The 19977-nt window shown below is 48.3% G+C and overlaps 1 protein-coding gene across 2 annotated transcripts; it reads left to right on the forward strand.

The window, feature by feature from the left end:
• Window positions 1–3526: 3526 nt before the first annotated feature.
• PEF1 (penta-EF-hand domain containing 1) lies at window positions 3527–18836 on the forward strand. Of its 2 annotated transcripts, none has more exons than XM_003828129.7 (5): window positions 3527–3904; window positions 13186–13486; window positions 15395–15550; window positions 16063–16206; window positions 17860–18836. In XM_003828129.7, the coding sequence occupies exons 1-5, from the start codon at window positions 3881–3883 to the stop codon at window positions 18087–18089; spliced, it is 855 nt and encodes a 284-aa protein (XP_003828177.1). In that variant the 5' UTR covers window positions 3527–3880; the 3' UTR covers window positions 18090–18836. The 2 variants fall into 2 exon arrangements, with proteins under 2 accessions (XP_003828177.1, XP_063449347.1); XM_063593277.1 differs by lacking the exon at window positions 3527–3904 and adding an exon at window positions 12843–12982.
• The last annotated feature ends 1141 nt before the right edge of the window (window positions 18837–19977 follow it).

Consider the following 19977-nt stretch of genomic DNA (forward strand, 5'->3'; position numbering starts at 1 on the left):
TGTCTGCCTCAGGTAGATGAGGTTTTGGAAGTGAGTTGATTGTTTTTCAGTCTTAGGAAGATCCTGATCTCTCTTTTATCCAGGCCCCTCCAAAACAAACATACCTGGGCCTGTGTGGGTCCTCAGAGGCACAGCCCTGGCTGTTGGCTTTGGCACGTTCCTGACTCCCTAAGAGAAGATGTGAATGCTCCATCCACGAAATAGCACAGACCTCCCACAGATAGTTCTCCTAAGCCCTTTGCTGGGCATAGGGGAATGGGGGCAAATAATTCTCATAGGAGTTGGATTCTCATCACCTAGAACAGAGCCTGGCAAGAGGTGGGAACCCAATGGGATCATATGTTTGTGGAATAAATGAGTGTGTGTCACATGACTCCAGTTTGCAGGCCAGCTTGTCACTGTTCTCTCTCCAGGCAAATACCCCCTTGACCTTCAACCTTCTTCCCTTCTGAAGTTTTGCAGCTCAATTCCACCAATATTTTTTGAACTGGGGGGTTAGGAAGGTAAAGAAGACACAATCTACTAACTATTAAATACTGAGTAGTTAAAAAAAATGCAGACCTGGGATCAAGTCCTACTTCTCCATTTATCTTTTTTTTTTTTTTTTTTTTCCCCAGACAGAGTCTCTCTGTTGCCCAGGCTGGAGTGCAGTGGTGCAAACACAGCTCATTGCAGCCTTGACCTCCTGGGATCAAGCAATCCTCCCACCTTGGCCTCTGGAGTGGCTGGGACTCCAGACACATGCCACCATGCCTGGCTAATTTTTTAAAACTATTTTTTGTAGCGATAGGGTCTCACTATGTTGTCCAGGCTGGTTTCGAACTCCTAGGCTTAAGTGGTCCTCCTCCCTGCCTCCCAAAGTGTTGGGATTATAGGCGCGAGTCACTGCGCCTCGGCTCCATTTATCTTTTTGATAACAGGAAGGTCACTTAACCTCTCTGAGCCTCAGCTCCTCATTATAAATGGGTAATAGTATCTATCTCAAAAGACTGTGGTGAAAATTAAACAACACATAGTACTTAGCACAATGTCTGGCACCTAGTAAGCACTCAATACATGATAATAATAACTACTAACATTGAATTCATGCTAGGCACTATTCTAGGTGCTGAGGTTAGAGGACTACATAAGAAAATGACAATTCTACAATATACATGTAAACAAAGTGGACAATTCAACTAGTGACATGTATTATGAAAAAATAAGATAGATGATGGGAATGCGTGGGGGGCAGTGTCAAGAAACTCCCCCCACCCCAGGTGATATCTGAACTGAGACCTGGATGATAAGGAGAAGCCAACCAGTGAAAAGTCAAGGGAAGACTATCCCAGACAGAGGGAAAAGCTAGTCCAAAGACCTGGAGGCAGGAATGAGCAGGCAGTCAGAGACCAGCCAAAGCCAACATCCAGGAATGAGCTCTGTACATTCCAGGAGTGGCACAACCAGGCCGGCATGGCTGGAATGAGGCAAGGGGGACAGCAACAGCAAGAAATGAGGCTGGAGATGCTGGTATGTGTGGCCATGAATGTCATTAGGATGAGTTTAGCTTTTATTATAAGAGTGATGGGAAGTCCCCAGGGAGTTGAAGCCAAGGAATAAGATAACCACTCTGGCTGCCTGTGGAGAAAATGAAGTGTGGGGAGAAGAGTGAGAGCAGGAACATTGGTCAGTCGGCTATTGTAGTGATCCAGGCACGGATGATAGTGTCTTGGACTACAGTGATAGTGCGAACAGGGAGAAAAGAGCAGATGTGTACATGTTTGAATTAGAGCAAATGGAGATGAGGGAGGTGAGGGAGTGTGTGGAGAAAAAAAGGACACACAGGAATGATCTTAGGTTTTTGGCCTGAGAGACTGGGTGGATTTTCTGAGATGGAGAGGAATGGGTTTTGGGGAAAACACCAAAAGAAAACTCTTATACAAGGCAGGCTGGAATACCACACAGTGACAGTACCAAGTGCAAAGGGGGAGTGGCAAGAGAGAGTGGCTAACTCTGGAGCTAAGGGGAATGTGGGAGGGTTAGGTGGAGAATGGAATTGGAACTGAGCCTTGCAGGACTGGAGTTGGGAGGGCTGCTGGTCCAGGTGAAAGGAGTGGTTTGAACCTAAGTTTGGGGCATGAGCAGGTATAATAAGCTCATTTTCAAATTTACACATTTGTTCCTGTCAGCTAAGAAAAGTGAAATTTAGAGAGGTTAAATAACTTGCCTAAATAAAATGTGGTAGATATACACTGTGGAATACTATGCAGCCATAAAAAAGGAACAAGATCATGTCCTTTGCAGGGACGTGGACGGAATTGGAAGCCATTATCCTCAGCAAACTAACAGAGAAACAGAAAACCAAACACCGCATGTTACCACTTATAAGTGGGAGCTGAATGAGGAGAGCACATACACACACTGGGGTCTGTCGGAGCGTAGAGGGAGGTGGGAAGAGGGAGAGCATCAGGAAGAATAGCTAATGGATGCTGGGCTTAATACTTGGGTGATGGGATGATCTGTGCGACAAACCACCATGGCACACATTTACCTATGTAACAAACCACATCCTGCTCATATACCCCTGATCTTAAAAGTTGGAAATTAAAAACAAACAAACAAAAAACCTGCCTAAGGTGATACAGTTAGAAAGTGATAAAACAAAGATCCTCCCTCCAAAGCAGAAGTGCTGAATGGTGGAACTGAGCACAGAAATACAGAGTAGCAGAAGGGGCCGTAAGATTGGAAAGTTGAGGCTGGGCCAGATTCTGAAGGGCCTGGAGTGCCAGAATGAAGAGATTGGGCCTTATTTTGTAGGCGTGGATGAAGAGCATCCATTGTAGGCTGTGCAGTGGGCAAGTGGCATGATCAGCACTGTGATTTTGGAAAGTGCACTTGGTTAGATAGATGGACTAGACTGGATAACAGTTCGTAACATTCATTTATTCATTTATTTTAATAATCGTGTCAGTCGCTATACTAGGTACTGGAGTTATAATGACAAGCAAAAACAGACAAAACCCTAGCCCACATGAAAGAACTTGACAAAGAAATCAAATAAGCACACAAATAAGTGTTGAAACGGAACCACTGAGTGGCAAGTACATGGTGCTGAGATCACTCAGTCACTAGGATTTGACCTACGATGGGGACCGACCTAGACCTCCCTGCTGAGAACTGGACATCCATTGACCCCGGTTCTAGGCGACCCACTGTGAGCTAGGGCAAGGCAATTGCCTCTCTGCACCTCAGTTTCCCCATTTATGAAGAAAGAGGCACTAGATAATTCAATTTTCCTCCAACTCTAATGATCTGGGGTTTTTTTCTCCAAAGACCACAGATCTGTATCCCACTACAAGGGTACTAACTAGTACCCAGTACCTTGACATTAGAGGAGTAATTCCGCCATCGCCTCTCCCTACCGGGAAGAGTCGGTCGGTTCCCCGTTGTCAGGGCAACCGCCTGGCCACCGCCCCTCGTCTCCTTTCCCGCGGCTCATCTGCGGAAACTCAGGAGCTACTCCAGCAATTACGTCACTATCATGCGTCCCACTTGCCAGGTTATAACATGGCTACCGCAGCAACACCCCACCCAGGCTTCTCACTAAATTTCCCAACCTGACCACCTCTTCGGCCCACTCCACCTCAGGAAAAGGAGGAACATTAGCGCTGGTACAGCCGCCAAGACTTCCGGAAGCTCCATCAATCACTTAGCTCCCCTGGTCTCTCGGTAGGCATCCGCCCACCGCCCCCATCGTCACTTCCGTCGGCCGACAGCACCACCCAAGATTGACAGGCGCGGACGTCCAGTCAGATGCGGGCCCAGCCCCAAAGCCGAGACGAGGGGCGGGTTTGAGAGCGGAAAGCCCCACCCCTTGTCTGAGTGTGACGTCAGAATCACCATGGCCAGCTATCCTTACCGGCAGGTGAGTGTGTGAGGGGCCCGCGAATCCAGGTAGCGGCGGTGCCAGGCGCAGGCCCGACGTCCCCCTGCTCTTTCTCCCCGCTTTCTCCGCGCCCTTCCCACGATGGGTTCGCTTCAGCGAGGCCTTGCGCTGTAGAGAACCGAAAAGGGACCGTCGGTCGCGCCCTGCTCACGTCATGAAGGACCGCACATTCGCGAGGTCGTGTCGCGCCCCCTTGACGTCGCTCACGCGAGGATTTGGGGACCTTGGACCCCACAGGTCCAGGCTGGCGCTGGCCTGGGCTCCACAGCCTCCCAAGGCCCCCATGGGGGCCTTGGGCGGGGGCATCAGCCATGACCGGAGGTTTAGAGTTCTGGTTCCGCCGATCTCATTTGGGGCGTCGGATAAAAATCCAGGCTTCCGGACCCACCCCACACTGCATCAGAGTCATCAGGAAACTGGTTGTAGCAGGCGCCACAAGTGAGCTGGTTTGACCACTGACTTAGTTCAACACCGCCATTTCGCTTGTAGAAAAGTGAACCCCGAGAAGACACAGAACTTACCTGAAGTCACCAGGCAGTTAGGCAGCAGGGCCGAGGTCAGAACCCGGGCTATCTTCAGATGCCTCTTCCCCAGCGTATCTTGATTCAGTCAGGAATACCGCAGCAAGGTGATTCTGTGGCCAGAATTCTTTGTTGGGTGATAGTAGGGTGTTGAAGTGCACTTTGGTGTCAGAGGTAGGTTCATATCTTAGCTCTACCACCTAAATAGTCGTGAGCCCTTGAGCAAGCTGTTTTGCCTTTCTGAGTCCAAGTTTCCGCCTGTAAAATAGGGCCGAATAATAGGATCTGCCTCGTAAAGCTGTTGTGGAGAGTCAGGAGGTGATGCTTACGAAGCGTTTGGTACATAGTGAGGTGTAACATGTGTTGCCCTTTAGCATTTTGATTTTTAGTAGACTTCTAAAAGGCCAGTGCCCGGAGGGTCCTCAAAATAGAGCCCTCATTTTACAGAGGAGGAAATGAAGCCCACAGAGGGCTGCGATCACACAGTTATTTAGGAGATGAAATCCATAAACGAAATGTGGGAAAACAAGATCAATTGGTATATTACACAGTGCTCAACTGAGTTTAGTCACAGGCCAAAAGATGTAACAGTCCTTCCAGGGAGTGCAGTCTTGTGCGGGTTACACAGTGTTTGGACCTCCATTATCCTAATCATGAAGTCCCTATCGGCATGCAGGTATTATTACCCCTAATTAACTGCTGAGGAGCAAACCCAAAGAGGTTCAGTGGCTTCCCAAAAGTCACACGTAGTAAGTGAGGGTGAGGCCATGACCAGAGCTTAGGACTTCTCTTATTGCATCCTTAGAGAGAGGTAGGAAAGAGAGAGGCCAGTGCGGGCTGGAGTTAGGAGGAAGTGTAGCATAGCAGTTGCTTCCTAAAGTCCATTCCATTTGCTGAGTCTTGGGAGGTTTTAATAGATATTGTTAATATAGGAGGATTCTGTAGTTAACTAAAGTTTTGGAAATACTCTTAAGTATAGCTGAATAAGTTTATTGACCACAAGCTATTTCAGAATCCTTAATTTGCTAATGTACATTGTAAATCATCCAGAAAGGAATATAATATGCAGTATTTCTTAAACATATCTAACCATAGAAACTCCGCCTCCCCGCTTTCTTTTCAGATGTCTGGTCACTTTTTTGACTCTAGTATTTCTGAGGAACACAGGCTGAAAAAACATTCATAGTGCCTTGTTTCCCAGTGGCTGGTCTTCTGCCTCAGAATCACCTGAGAGCTTGTTTAAGAAAGCACACTTTTGGGTCCCACTTCAGACCTGTTCTGTACCCAGGAATCTACATGCTAATAAGCATTAGGGACAATTTGTGTGCATCCTAAAAGCAGTGACAGGTTAGACAGAACTGTGCTAGAATTCTAGCTGTATTACTTAATAGTTATATACCCCTGGACAAACTAAGGGCTCTGAGCCTCAGCTTCCTCACCTGTATAAAGGGAGAAATAATACCTGTGAAAAGGGCTAAAATGAGGTTAAAATGCAGGGAGCCTGGCGTGTTGCTAGTGCCTAGTACATGCCAGTGTCTGGTGGCAGCTCTTGCTGCCGTGACTGCTCTCATGATGCCATGCTGCCTGGGCTATTCCTGGAGTGAAATACTGAAAAGGAGCACAGAGAGAAGAGTCTGGAATAGAAAAAGAAATGTTGTTTTTTTTCCTACCATACCCTTGTCCGCCTCCTGGTCTCAGGTGTTCTAAGAAAGGAAACGAGTTGTTTTAAAGCATCTCAGTCAGTGCTGCCTCCCCTCCACCCACTACATAGCTTTGGAGGATTCCAGCCTATTGTTAGGAGTCAGAATTCCTGTAATTTTCCACTGCTTCCAGTCCAGGGTACCCAAGCAGGGACTGGGTATTGGAGTAGTAAAATTCAAGCACCCTTTGGTCCTATGGGGGAACGAGCTTGGTGGATTTCAGTGCTTAAGAGCTTAGTTTTTGAGGCCAGAGAGAGTTGATTTCAAATCCCTGCTTTGTCACTCCCTTGCAGAAGTTTGTTGCAAAAGTCTGAGACTCAGTTTTCCCTTTTTTGAAAAAATTTTTTTATTTATTTGTTTATTTTTGAGACAGAGTCTTGCTCTGTCGCCCAGGCTGGAGTGCAATGGCACAATCTTGGCTCACTGCAACCTCCGTCTCCCGGGTTCAAGCAGTTCTCCTGCCTCAGCCTCCCAGGTAGCTGGAATTACAGGCACACGCCACCACACCTGGCTAATTTTTTGTATTTTTAGTAGAGACGGGGTTTCGCCATGTTGGCCAGGCTGGTCTCAAACTCCTGACCTCAGGTGATCCACCTGCCTCAGCCTCCCAAAGTGTTGGGATTACAGGCGTGAGCCACCACGCCTGGACTAGTTTTCCCTTCTTTAGAATGGGGTCATAATAGTATCTACCTCAGAATTACTCTAAAGATTAAATGAGAAAATCCACGTAAAGTGCTAGGTATGATGTTGGGCATGTAGAATACTCCAAGTGGAGGAGTAATGCAGTTATGCAGATTGAAGAGGCAATGTGATAAGTATTAAATGGGAGTAAGTGTAAGGTACAGCACGGGAGAGTGAGATACCTAACTCAGTCTAGGGGTGCATTTTTAAAAGAGGTGATATTTAAGCCAACAACTGAATCACTGGTAGAAATTAGCTGAGTGAAGAAAGGAATGCTATTCCAGCAGAGGAAATAGCTGCACAAAGCCCATGAAGCAAGTAAGACAGCCTAGTGTTTTGGAGGAACTTTAAGAAGTTCAGTGTAGTTGTAGTGATGTGGGGGAAAGGGGTAGGAAATAAGACTAGAAAGGTAAGCAAGGGCCAGATCCCAAAGGGCCTTGTATGCCTTTTTGGGGAGTGTGACTTCGTCCTAAGAGTAGTGAGGGAGCCAGGGAAGTGTTTTGTCCCATTTGTGCTTTGGAGTGCTTACTGTGGGGTGCTGTGAGAATGGATTGAAGCAGGAGAGACAGGAGGCAGGGATACCGGTTTTGACGCTATTGAGGTAATCTAGGCTAAAGAGAACTGTGACCTGGTAGAGGAGATTTGAGAAGCACTTGGGAGGTAGATTTGAGAAAACTTGGCCTTAGGTTTGGATGATTAGGCAGAACGGAGCTCCATTCACTGAGATGAGAACACAGGGAGGCATGGGTTTGGAGGGAAGGTCCAGGAGGCTGCTGGATATGTGGGTCTGTAGCTCAGGAGTGATGAAGCTGGAAAGATTTGAAAGTGTGAGCACAGAGGTAATTGAAGTCTGGGGATGGTTCTTGGCTCATTGTTCATTGGTTGCATGCTTCTCTCCTATTTCAAGTGGCTCTGCTGGTGAATGCTTGAACTGTTCCTCTTGTCTTCCTGTGATTGTTTAACCCCTTAGTTTGGGCTTCCCACCTCCTCCTGTGCACTTGAAGGGTAGCTCTGGGGTACGAACCTGTCTTTGCAATGCTCCCTCCTCCATTCGTCATCAGGGCTCAGCTTGGAACAGCCTTTGATACCTTTAAGCTTCACAGGGGTCTTGAGGTTAGAAGACTGAGTCCTCAGAACTGGAAAGAAAAAAAAAATACCGAACTTTCTGAGGTGGTTATTTGGGAGGAGGTAAGATCCCTACTGCTTGCGCAAGTGCAGGTAGAGATTCCAGGTGGTTCTGCAGAGATTCCATTATTAACTGAGAGGTTGAACTGAAGAGTCTTTGGGGTGTCTTCCAAAATGTGGCTTGGCTCTCAAAGTGACTCTAGGTGCTGGGACGAAAAAGAATGAGATTTTTCAAAGAGTCCCTGATTTCTGGGCTTGAAGGCTCTGAGAGATCACCTAATCCAGCCTTCCCCCTCTACCTCTGTCCACAGTAGAAATTCATTATATTTGACAAAGACATTTAGCACAATCCCTCACACAGACACATGCTAGGCACTCACTCATTTATTGAGTGAACAAACAGAAGGGGGTAGTGTAGAGTCATGCAGACCCTGACTTGAATCCCAACTTGCCCATTCTAGCTGCATGATCTCAGGCATGTTATTAAACTCTCTGCCCCTTAATTTTCTCATCTGCGAAATGGAGATGACACTGTTTACCTCACAGGACTGAGGATTAGTGAGAGCTGGTTGAACTGGAAGCACCTAGCAGAGCCTCAGTAAATGTTTGTTGCCCCCAGTCCCCCCCAGGGCATCAGATGTAGCTTATTTGCAATCAGCCAGAGCCCTAGAGATAGTTTTTCTGTGTTGCTTCAGAAGCTGCAGTTACTGAACTCTTCCTGTCCTTCCCCTCCACCTGCCTTCACAATCCTGTTTATCAGTATGAAATAACTCTTGGAAAAACTCTAAAAAGGGCTGGGAGCATGGAGTAGTGTAAAAGAACGTGGTTCAGACCTTTGCTAACAACTCAGTGACACTGGGTGACCCTCTGTGAGGTGGGGACCACCTCATCTTCTTCCCCAAACTTCCTGTGCAGCCTGGATTCTGTCTCAGTTGGCTCCACCTCCTTCATCTTGTGCAAAAGCTAGAAACCCGAGTCATTCTGAACACTTTCCTCACTCCTCCTCCATCTCTTTCCTAATCTAATTAGTCACCAAGTCATGTCTGGTCTATCTCTGAAATAGCTTCAGAATCCATTCCGTTCTCTTCATCCCCAAGTGTGCTGTCTGGTTCATGCCCTGCCTGCCCAGCACCTGGGCTACTGCCTCCCTCGCTGGCTCATCCTCCACACCGCCGCTGGTTACTTCTCTAAACAAGGTTCTCATCACGTTCCTCTCCTATTGGAAACCCTTCTATAGTGCTCTGTTTTCTCCGGCATAAAGCCCCAACAAAACTCTTTAGAGTGGTGTTCATTTGTCCAAATATTTGTGGAGGCTTGCAGGTGCCAGGCACTGTGCTGGGCCCTGGGGTGCCATGATGAGTGAGGCGCAGTGTCTGCCCCTGGGGAGCTTACTGTTGGGTGGGGGAGATGCTAGACAGAAACTACTCTTAGACACTGATACCTCACGGCTAACTGAAATGCAGGGGGAGAGGTGCTTGGTCAACGAGTGTATAGAGGGCCTGCCTTTCTGGGTTCACACTGCATTCTTGGCTCTGCGGTTTAACTCATTCCCTGAATGCACTATGCTCACTCTTAAGTCTGTGCGTTTGTCTTTCTTCTCTCTTCTGTCTGGAGTGTCCTTCCTTGCCTGCCTTTTGGAAAATGTCTATGCATCTTTCAAGGACCATTTCCAATATCACTGCCACTTCCTCCAGGAAGCTTTCCTTGACCCACTTCATACATTGTTCATTTATTCATTCTGCAAACAGCACAAATTCCTCCATCTAAGCTTCCTTGATAGCACATAAGTAGATTTTTCTGATGGCACTGATCAGATTGTATCACAATTATCTGTGGGCTCCTTAAGGGCAGGACTTCATTTACTTGTGTCCTCAGATCTACTACAGAGCCTAGTACAATATTGTCACTCTGAAAATGCGTGCTGAATGAAGTCCTTTAACAGCTCCGTGGCTTAGTTTCTTCATCTGTAAAAGAGGGCAACTAACATCTTCCTTTTTTCTGTTAGGAGGCCATTGGCAAGATTCTGCCTGTAGTGTTTGTGTTTGTGAAAGTACTTTGTAAACTACAGAGGAGGTCTTCAAATGCAGGACAGAAAGGAAAGGGTTTAATTGCTGCCAGACTACAATAGCCAGAAGGGCAGGAGACCTGCCTGGCAGCACCTGCTTTGTTGGCCTGGGGATGTTTCCTAGGTGGTTTATAGGTGGTTTCCTAGGTGGGTTTTCCTAGGTGCCAGGTGCGGTTTATAGCTTTACTCACAGGGCTTATAGTGGGGCAGCTACTTCTGGCTTCGTGTCTGGCCTGTTCTTTGGGTGTGCCCAGATTCTGCAGAGTTCCCACTCCCTTTCCATCCTATGCTGGAATCCTGAGCCCTATTGCTTAATGAAGGAGTGTTGTAGCAGGAGGCAGGGGGAGTCATTGGGTGCAAGGGAGTGGTCCAGCCTTGTCTCTTCCTCCAGCTCACAGCATTACTTGAGCAAGTCCCTCCCTCCCTCCCCCATCTGTAAAATGGGGGTTAGGTTAAGTGACTTGTCTTCTGGGTATTTCTCTTGTCACACCTCTCCAACCCCTTGGGAATCCTGTTCATTCTCTAAGTCCTAGCTCAAATGCCACTCTCATGGAAACACTCCCTGATTTTACCCTCCTTCCTTTGCAGTCCTATGGCACATGACTTATGTCTCCATTTCAAACACCTGTTTTCCTTATGCTGTTTTGTTAGACGTTACACAGTGTCTACATGTTGTCTTGTTAACCGCGAGCGCCTTCAGATTGCTTCACTCTCCTTTATACCCCACCGCGCACAGTTCACCTGGCCCAGGACTTTGCTGATAACAGTAATTAATATAGCAATAGCAGCTATGACTTACTGATCATTTGCTTTATGCCAGGCACTGTTGTAAAAACTATTTTTCTTATGTGAGTGGTTTTCAGACTGTCTTTTCAGTCACTGTGAGGGGTTTTCAGAGCCCCCTCAGAATGTAGCAAGGGAGGGGTTCCATATTGTAGGGGCTCTGGAGCTCCCACCTTACTTCAGCCAGAGCAACTTTCTTGTATTTGTTTTATTTATTTTATCAAAGGATTCTTTCTTTCTCTCTCTTTTTTTTTTTTTTGGAGACAGGGTCTCCCTCTGTTACTCAGGCTGGAGTGTTGTGGCACAATCACAGCTCACTGCAGCCTCCAACTTAGGCTCAAGTGATCCTTCTGCTTTAGCCTCCCGAGTAGCAGGGACTACATGTGTACCACCATGCCCGGCTGATTTTTAAAAATTTTTTGTAGAGGTGGGATCTTACTATGTTGCCCAGGTTGGTTATCAAAGGATTCTTTAGCTAAAAATTAAACTGACAGAATTTTGCTGCATTTATTTTTTATAATCTGCAGAACAGTCCAGTGAGGAAGGAATTGTTCTATTTGTGAGGAAGCAGGCTCAGAGAGATGAAGCCACGGGCCCACAGTCATGAACTTAGCTGATGGGAGCAGAGTTTTAAATTGAGATCTGTGTGAGCCATTCTTGTCTGTGAAGGAGTCTTGCTAGTAGCTATGACAGCTTCTAGGGTAGAAAAGCTCCCAAGGATTGCTGAGTGGGGGAGGTGACAGGGCCTGCTTCCTGCCCTCCCCACAAAAAAACCTCATGAATTTGGCCTTAGCCTTAAGAGTAATTATTTCAAGCTATCAAACACAATAAAAAGAGAAAGCCCAGGCTCTCAGTGGCTTGGCCACTGGTGCACTTACAGGTTGATCTAGAACATATCTAGATGGTGCCGTTCTCGGAGCTGGGCCTAGCTGCTGTCTGTGCCCTTGAGCTCAGCTTGTCTGCAGATGTGTTGGGGCTGTGCTCTGCTGGGTCCTGTGCTAGCCATTTAGGGAGATGGAGCGGAACACTCCGAGGGCTACTGGTGTGGGAAGATGGATGAGAGAGGGAATGCCCCCATGTATGCTCTAATGCACAAATGCCCTGGACATAGAGCCGAGAGACCCAGGTTCTGGTCCCAGCCCCTCCACACAGCCTGTGTGTGACTTTCCTGGACTTGAGTCTTGTCCTCTGTAGGAGGCTATTATTAATGGTGTTTATTGAGTGCTTAATTTGTGTCAGGCCCAATGTCAAAGGGCTTCACATAGCTGGCCTCATTTCATTCACAAACTAACCTGAGAGGTAGCTATTATTATTCCCATTTTATAGCAGAAGATATTGAGGCTTAGAGAGGATAAGTCAGTCCGGTTAGTAAATGGCAGAACCTGAACTTGAACTCTTGAACTGGTTGTTTTTTGTTTCTTTGTTTGTTTTGAGATTGGATCTTACTCTGTCGCCCAGGCTGGAGTACAGTGGTGTGATCATGGCTCACTGTAGCCTCGACCTCCCCAGGCTCAGGTGACCCTCCCACCTTAGCCTCCTGAGTCATTGGGACTATAGGTGTGCGCCACCACACCTGGCTAATTTTTGTATTTTTTAAATAGAGATGTAGTTTTTCTATGTTGCCCAGGTTTTTAGTAGAGATGTTGTTTTTCTGTGTTGCCCAGGCTGGTCTCTAACTCCTGGGCTCAAGCAATCTGCCCGCCTCAGACTTCCAAAGTGCTGTGATTACACAGGTGTGAGCCACCACGCCTAGCTGTTGAACTGGCCGTTGAAAGCATTGTATCGTATTGCCTTAGGAATAGGGTCTCCCCTGCCTGCCTCACAGAGTTGTGAGTGAGGATAGGGAAATGTTTTTACATCAGGGTAAGGAAGACATGCTGTGGATGAATCCATGCTATAGCTATGTCATTTGTGACTGATGAGGGTCAGGGGTGTGTGTTAGAGACTGCGTTTGCCCCATGAGTTCTGCAGATAGAGATGGGAGTACCACAGGATGGGCATTTGGAATTCTGTTTGATTCATTTGCCTATTCATTCATACAGGAAATATTTACTGAGCATCCATTCTACACTGGGAGCTGCGGATAAAGTGACAAACCAGACAGGATCCCAGCCCTTGTGGAGCCCCTTGACGTGCAGGAAAGGAGAGTTAGGAAAGGAGGATTTCAACCCTGACTCTGCAGGTCATTGGCGGGGTGACTTTGGGTAACTCGTTGCTCCTCTGGAAGCCTCAGTTTGCCCATCTGAGCAGTGAGATCATAATTCCAACCCTACCTATAGGATCAGTTGAAAGGATGGTGGTGGAAGTGCTTTATAGTTGTAAAGTGCCATACTCTGCCTAGTTTCTGGCCTCATCATTCTGACTGATATCTTGCTCTTCCTGCAGGGCTGCCCAGGAGCTGCAGGACAAGCACCAGGAGCCCCTCCGGGTAGCTACTACCCTGGACCCCCCAATAGTGGAGGGCAGTATGGTAGTGGGCTACCCCCTGGTGGTGGTTATGGGGGTCCTGCCCCTGGAGGGCCTTATGGACCACCAGCTGGTGGAGGGCCCTATGGACACCCCAATCCTGGGATGTTCCCCTCTGGAACTCCAGGAGGACCATATGGCGGTGCAGCTCCGGGGGGCCCCTATGGTCAGCCACCTCCAAGTTCCTACAGTGCCCAGCAGCCTGGGCTTTATGGACAGGGTAAGTAGTAATCTTGGACTCCGGGTACCTCTGACGTGGTTCTGAGTTATCCATGGCCAGCCTTTGTCCTTCCTGTGGGTGCGCAGGCAGCCTGGTCTCTGGCACCTTAGCATCTTGCTTCCAGCTTCAGTGTGTGTCCTCAAAATGAGAAGTTTGTCAGCTAGTTTTGTTGCAAGCATTTATTTGTATTGCTTGCTCATGCTTACTTTCTTTTGCTTACATGTCAGCAGCTGTTAGCTGGCTGTTGAGTTTCTGTTCCCTGTGTCTTTTCATTCAGGGATCCATGCTGAAGGAGCAGCTCCTGTTTGGGATATGTTATCTTTGTAGCAGAGAGAAAGAGCAGGAGAGCTAGCAGGAATGCACAATGCCTCTTAAAGCTTCTCTGAAGTACTGTATGTCTCGCCCACTTGCATTCTTTTGGCCAGAGCACCCCCTGATCAAGACTGACATCAGTAGGATGGGAAAGGATGCCCCTCTGCAAGCCACCAGGCAGTGGGAGAGGATGTACAATGCTCTTAAGGGAAGGGGAGATTAGCAAGTAATCTAATAATAGATTATTGAACTGGCCTTTTAAACCATTGTACCATATTAGTACAATGTCTGTGGGTGTGCAGACTGTGTCTCCTGGCTAGAGATTATTAGCCAGGAGACGATAATGTAGCCTACCATGGGGAGAAACTCAGTTTAAATATCCGTTTCACTGTGAAAATATCTCAGAATACACACATTCCAGGCTCTTTGCTGAGGATTTTATTTTGCTGTTATCTCATTTAATCATCACAACAATTCTGGGGAAATGGGTTCATTTTAGAAATGTGAAAATCATTACTCAGAAAATTGTACATTTTGCCTAAAGTCACACGAGCTAGTAAGGATCAGATCCAGGGTTTGAATCCAGGTCTGCTTTGATTCCAAAGCCTGAGCCCTTCTATACAAACTACACAGTTCAAACATGTTACAGAATCTCTCCTGCCCCGGGGCTGTGGCCCTTGCTCCCCTATGACACCGATGTTTTAGGAAGATGGCTAGAACCTGCCCGGATTTTTCCAAGGAAGTCAGACTAATCCCTAAGTCAGGCATACCTTTTTCCCTCTGTCCTTACTGGGCTTTGGTACTAGGCAGTGGTTTCTGTCCTCCACAACTGCCCATGGCTGTCTTTGTGTGAAGGGACCCCGATTGTGGCCAGTTAACTCAGTGTCCTAAGGTAGACAGACTTACCAGCTTCTACACTGTTTTGTTGTTGTTGTTGTTGTTGTTGTTGTTTTTTGAGATGGAGTTTCGCTTTTGTTGCCCAGGCTGGAGTGCAATGGCGTGATCTTGGCTCACCACAACCTCCACCTCCCGGGTTCAAGCGATTCTCCTGCCTCAGCCTCCCCAGTAGCTGGGATTACAGGCATGTGCCACCACGCCCAGCTAATTTTGTATTTTTAGTAGAGACGGGGTTTCTCCATGTTGGTCAAGCTGGTCTCAAACTCCCGACCTCAGGTGATCCGCCTGCCTCGGCTTCCCAAAGTGCTGGGATTACAGTCGTGAGCCACCGTGCCTGGCCACTTCTACACTTTTATCTACCACCCATTCCCCCATCTCGCAGTTCACCTTTTCCAGAGAATTCTTGAAATGCTACAGGGGTACGGGTCCCCGTTCCTTAAAAACATAAAATCAATTAAGAGTAGTGTCTGGAACACTATACGAGAACTCCAGAGGACTCATGGAATAGAAATCAACTGCAAATACTCATGAATCTTCACTGAAGGTCCTCTTCCATCAGAGTAAGAATGTCAGCTTGATGGAAGACAGGGAAGGTGAATTTGTGAAGCTTCGTGTGTAGGAAAAACCTGTAGCCAGGAAGTTACTGAGGCTGGCCCTTCCTGGCATTTCTGTTGATGGCCTTCACACCCCTTCCTCCAGGTGGCGCCCCTCCCAATGTGGATCCTGAGGCCTACTCCTGGTTCCAGTCGGTGGACTCAGATCACAGTGGCTATATCTCCATGAAGGAGCTAAAGCAGGCCCTGGTCAACTGCAATTGGTCTTCATTCAATGATGAGACCTGCCTCATGATGATAAGTGAGTCTCCGCCTTGCCCTTGGGCCTGAGCTGGGGCAGAGCCACCTGAGAGTGGACAGTAGGTGGGTGGGTGGACATTCTGAAGAGAAATTCATTGACCAGGGAGGACTGTGGGGAGGAAGCTAGGTTCAGGGTGAGATCCCCTAGACTGAGAGCTCTTTTCCTGAGATCTTTCTTAAGTTCTAGACCCTGCCTAGTTACAGGTTAACTTAGTTTCCTCTTCTGTAGAATGGTACTCCCTCCCCTGTAGGAAACAGCAGGGAGGGGTCAGGTGCCAAGCCTGCAGAGAAAATGCAGTTCTGGATGGGGTGGGGCTAAAGGTGTCCAGAGTAGGAGGACGGTGCAACGCTTGATGTGGGTGTCTCAGGTGCAGGCATCTGGGCCTCAGGGCTTGGTTCTGTGAAGTCGCCTACTCCAGCCTGGAGAGAAGGGCTGCCTCAATGGGTCCTGAGGGGGACCCTTGGCCTTCAGTCTTGAAGCCTTCCTCCCCTCCTTTCCCTCCTCACCTTCAGACATGTTTGACAAGACCAAGTCAGGCCGCATCGATGTCTACGGCTTCTCAGCCCTGTGGAAATTCATCCAGCAGTGGAAGAACCTCTTCCAGCAGTATGACCGGGACCGCTCGGGCTCCATTAGCTACACAGAGCTGCAGCAAGGTGCGGGTCATGGCCGGGGCATGATGGGCAGGGCAGAGCTAGACTCTTCTCTTTACACCCTAAGATACAACAAAGGGGTTTCCTCTTGTTACTGAATGTCCACCTGCACTACAAAATGCTGTTCTCAGTGCAGGCCTGCATCCCTCACCCCTTCTTTGACCCAGCTGGGGCACTGAGCCAAGAGCCAGGGCAAGGAAACACCTGGGTCCAGAATCAGGGCTGGACCCTGGAGTGCTGGGTGAGACGGCCCCAGCCACAGGGAGCCTTAAGGATGGAAACTTGGCACCTTAAGGACTATGAGACCAGTGTGTGTGGCTTGGGTGACTCCTTCCTGTCCAGTTTCTAGCATGTAGAATGGAAAGAGCCCTGAACAGGGCTCAGAAAGATGGGTCTGTTGCCACCTCTGCTAGTGGACAGTTTCTTTCCCAACTTTTGGGACCCTGAGCACTCTAAAAGTTGCAGGTGGGGAAGATGACCTGAGGCCACAGCCCCAGGTCTGGTTCCAAACTGACTGTGTAAGGCAGGAGGCCACAGTTTGGGCTCAGGCAGGTTAGTAAGAGGTTCGCGGGAGGACCCAAGAGGGAGCTTTGCCACCCAGGAGGGAGAAAGGGCTCCCCAGAGAGTCTAGTCCTTTGCCCAGGCTGTGGATTTCATTCAGACTAAGGAGGTCTGTGGGCAGGAGTGAGTGCACCACATCTGCCCCCAGTAAAAGGGAGGGGAGATGACCTATAGTAATCACCTACTCTTGCCAGCTTTTGTCGTGGATATTAGTAAGGGTGATATTAACCACAACAAAACGTATTTACTGAATGCTTGCTATTTTTAATAGGCTTATGTAATTCATTCTTCCCATGTGCTAGGTACTATTTATAATTCCACACCCTTCAATGAAGAATCCCTTATAATCTCCCTTTTACCGGTGAGAAAACTGAGGTTTAGTGTAGGTAACCTGCCCAAGGGCCCGCATAACAAATGGGGAGCTGAGGTTTTAGCCTGGCCTGGTAAGTTATGAACAGAGGAAGGAAGGAAGCATCCCAGTGAAGAGACAGGATGCTCCAAGAGACCTTGGAGTGACGGTGACTTTATTAAAATAGCATTTACCAAGTGCTTTTTCTGTGCCAGTCACTGTGCTAAGTGCTTTACATGATCACCCGTTTTAATCCTTACTAGAACCTACAAGTTAAGTATTATCCCCATTTTAGAGATGATAAGATAGGGATAGTGAGGCTAAGCAACTTGCCCAGTGGCTGACGCCAGAGCAGGTCCTCATACCTCTGCTGTGCTGCCTCTGATGTCTGCCCCAGGCAAGGTGGTCCTGGGAGCTCAGGCTTCCTTTTGGAATGCAAACGAGTCAGAGATGATTGCGGATAGTCCGTTGTCGTCTCTGCAATCCCCTGAGCCTCAGTTGAAGAGACAATAATGGAGATTTGGAGAAAGAGGGATGAGGGCCTTCCACCTAAGGGGAGCATCCAGACAGGGTCCCTGTTGTGCTTCTGACATCTTAGACAGACCCTTGGGATTTCTCTACCCTCTTTGTGCTTCTGTGCCCATCCTCTCGAAGTTCCTTGAACTGTTGTGATCCAGTATTGCTGATTGATGGAGGTGCTCATGGCAGGTTTTTGTGTGTCTGGTCTGTGTGCCCCTCTTCTCCAGCTCTGTCCCAAATGGGCTACAACCTGAGCCCCCAGTTCACCCAGCTTCTGGTCTCCCGCTACTGCCCACGCTCTGCCAATCCTGCCATGCAGCTTGACCGCTTCATCCAGGTGTGCACCCAGCTGCAGGTGCTGACAGAGGCCTTCCGGGAGAAGGACACAGCTGTACAAGGCAACATTCGGCTCAGCTTCGAGGACTTCGTCACCATGACAGCTTCTCGGATGCTATGACCCAACCATCTGTGGAGAGTGGAGTGCACCAGGGACCTTTCCTGGCTTCTTAGAGTGAGAGAAGTATGTGGACATCTCTTCTTTTCCTGTCCCTCTAGAAGAACATTCTCCCTTGCTTGATGCAACACTGTTCCAAAAGAGGGTGGAGAGTCCTGCATCATAGCCACCAAATAGTGAGGACCGGGGCTGAGGCCACACAGATAGGGGCCTGATGGAGGAGAGGATAGAAGTTGAATGTCCTGATGGCCATGAGCAGTTGAGTGGCACAGCCTGACACCAGGAGCAGGTCCTTGTAATGGAGTTAGTGTCCAGTCAGCTGAGCTCCACCCTGATGCCAGTGGTGAGTGTTCATCGGCCTGTTACCATTAGTACCTGTGTTCCCTCACCAGGCCATCCTGTCAAACGAGCCCATTTTCTCCAAAGTGGAATCTGACCAAGCATGAGAGAGATCTGTCTATGGGACCAGTGGCTTGGATTCTGCCACACCCATAAATCCTTGTGTGTTAACTTCTAGCTTCCTGGGGCTGGCCCTGCTCAGACAAATCTGCTCCCTGGGCATCTTTGGCCAGGCTTCTGCCCTCTGCAGCTGGGACCCCTCACTTGCCTGCCATGCTCTGCTTGGCTTCAGTCTCCAGGAGACAGTGGTCACCTCTCCCTGCCAATACTTTTTCTAATTTGCATTTTTTTTCATTTGGGGCCAAAAGTCCAGTGAAATTGTAAGCTTCAATAAAAGGATGAAACTCTGGAGTTCCATGTTTTCCACAGTGATTTCTCAGCTACAGGTCCATCCACTCATTCTTTCAGTGACTAAGTACATCCTATACACCACGCCATGCAGAAAGCAGCAGCTTGGGGGGACATTGCCTATGTGGGGCTCCTCTCCACTGCCAGAGGGAAGTTGAAGTATAAGGTAGCCAGCTGAGGGGCCTGCCGGGTTCAGTTCAGTATGGCCTGAAGGTCTATTTAGGAAGCTATTTCATAGCAGTTTTAGGGCTGGCATTCTGGGTTGAAAGCAGCTACCTCAAACTTCATAGCCTGGCCTTTTCTATTTTCTCAGGCCCTAGTTTTATCTTCCAGACAAACTCCATTTATTAAGTCATAACGTTCTCCCCACTTTTATTAAGCACAGACATCTGTACTTGCAAGTCAGATCTTTAGATCAGCATAATACCCAGTCTACACCGAGTGTCTGTAATGAGCTGACCACATTTCAATCAAAAGCCAAAGACACCAGACATTCTAGTTTGCCAGGGGGCTTTATTCTGGGTAATGGTGATTATCTTTTGGCTTTTTGAGATAAAGAGCTCTGAGGCCCTGTGCAGGGCTCTCCTCCCTGCAGTGGGTAGTTGGAAGTAACTATGACTGTTTTGCAGGTCAGTGAGGCCCAGCAGTGTGTCGGGCTTAGCCAGGTCAGTTGCATTCTCCTCTGGGCTGCTGTAGTGCTAGAATCCCCGCATTAGATGGAATCCAGTTCCCAGAGGCCAGCCCCCATCCAGAGCTAAAATTCCGTTCATAGTCCCCATGTGAGTCTGGCCTCTGCTTCGCCAAATGCAAAGAACTCAGTGCCTTTCAAGGCAGCCCATTTCCTCCATGACTGGCAGAAACATCTTCCTTATGTGGATTCTAAATCCTGCCATCTTGAAGACACCACCATTTGCTGTGGTTTTCTCTGTGGGCCACCCAGGACATACATCACCCTTTATGCATGCCAACCCTCTATATAGTGGAGCCTACCCTATATACCATATTTTCCCCAAGTCCTCTCTTCCCTGGGCCAGATAGCCCCGGGCTCTTGAGCAGTCCCTCGCTGAGCATCTCTGCCCTTGGCATCCTGGTCACCTCCCCTGAATTTTCTTCAGTTTATCCGAGTCCCCCAGAGTGGAGGGCT

The sequence above is a fragment of the Pan paniscus genome, chromosome 1, assembly GCF_029289425.2.
Source record: "Pan paniscus chromosome 1, NHGRI_mPanPan1-v2.0_pri, whole genome shotgun sequence".
In the NCBI taxonomy this organism is placed as follows: Eukaryota; Metazoa; Chordata; class Mammalia; order Primates; family Hominidae; genus Pan; species Pan paniscus.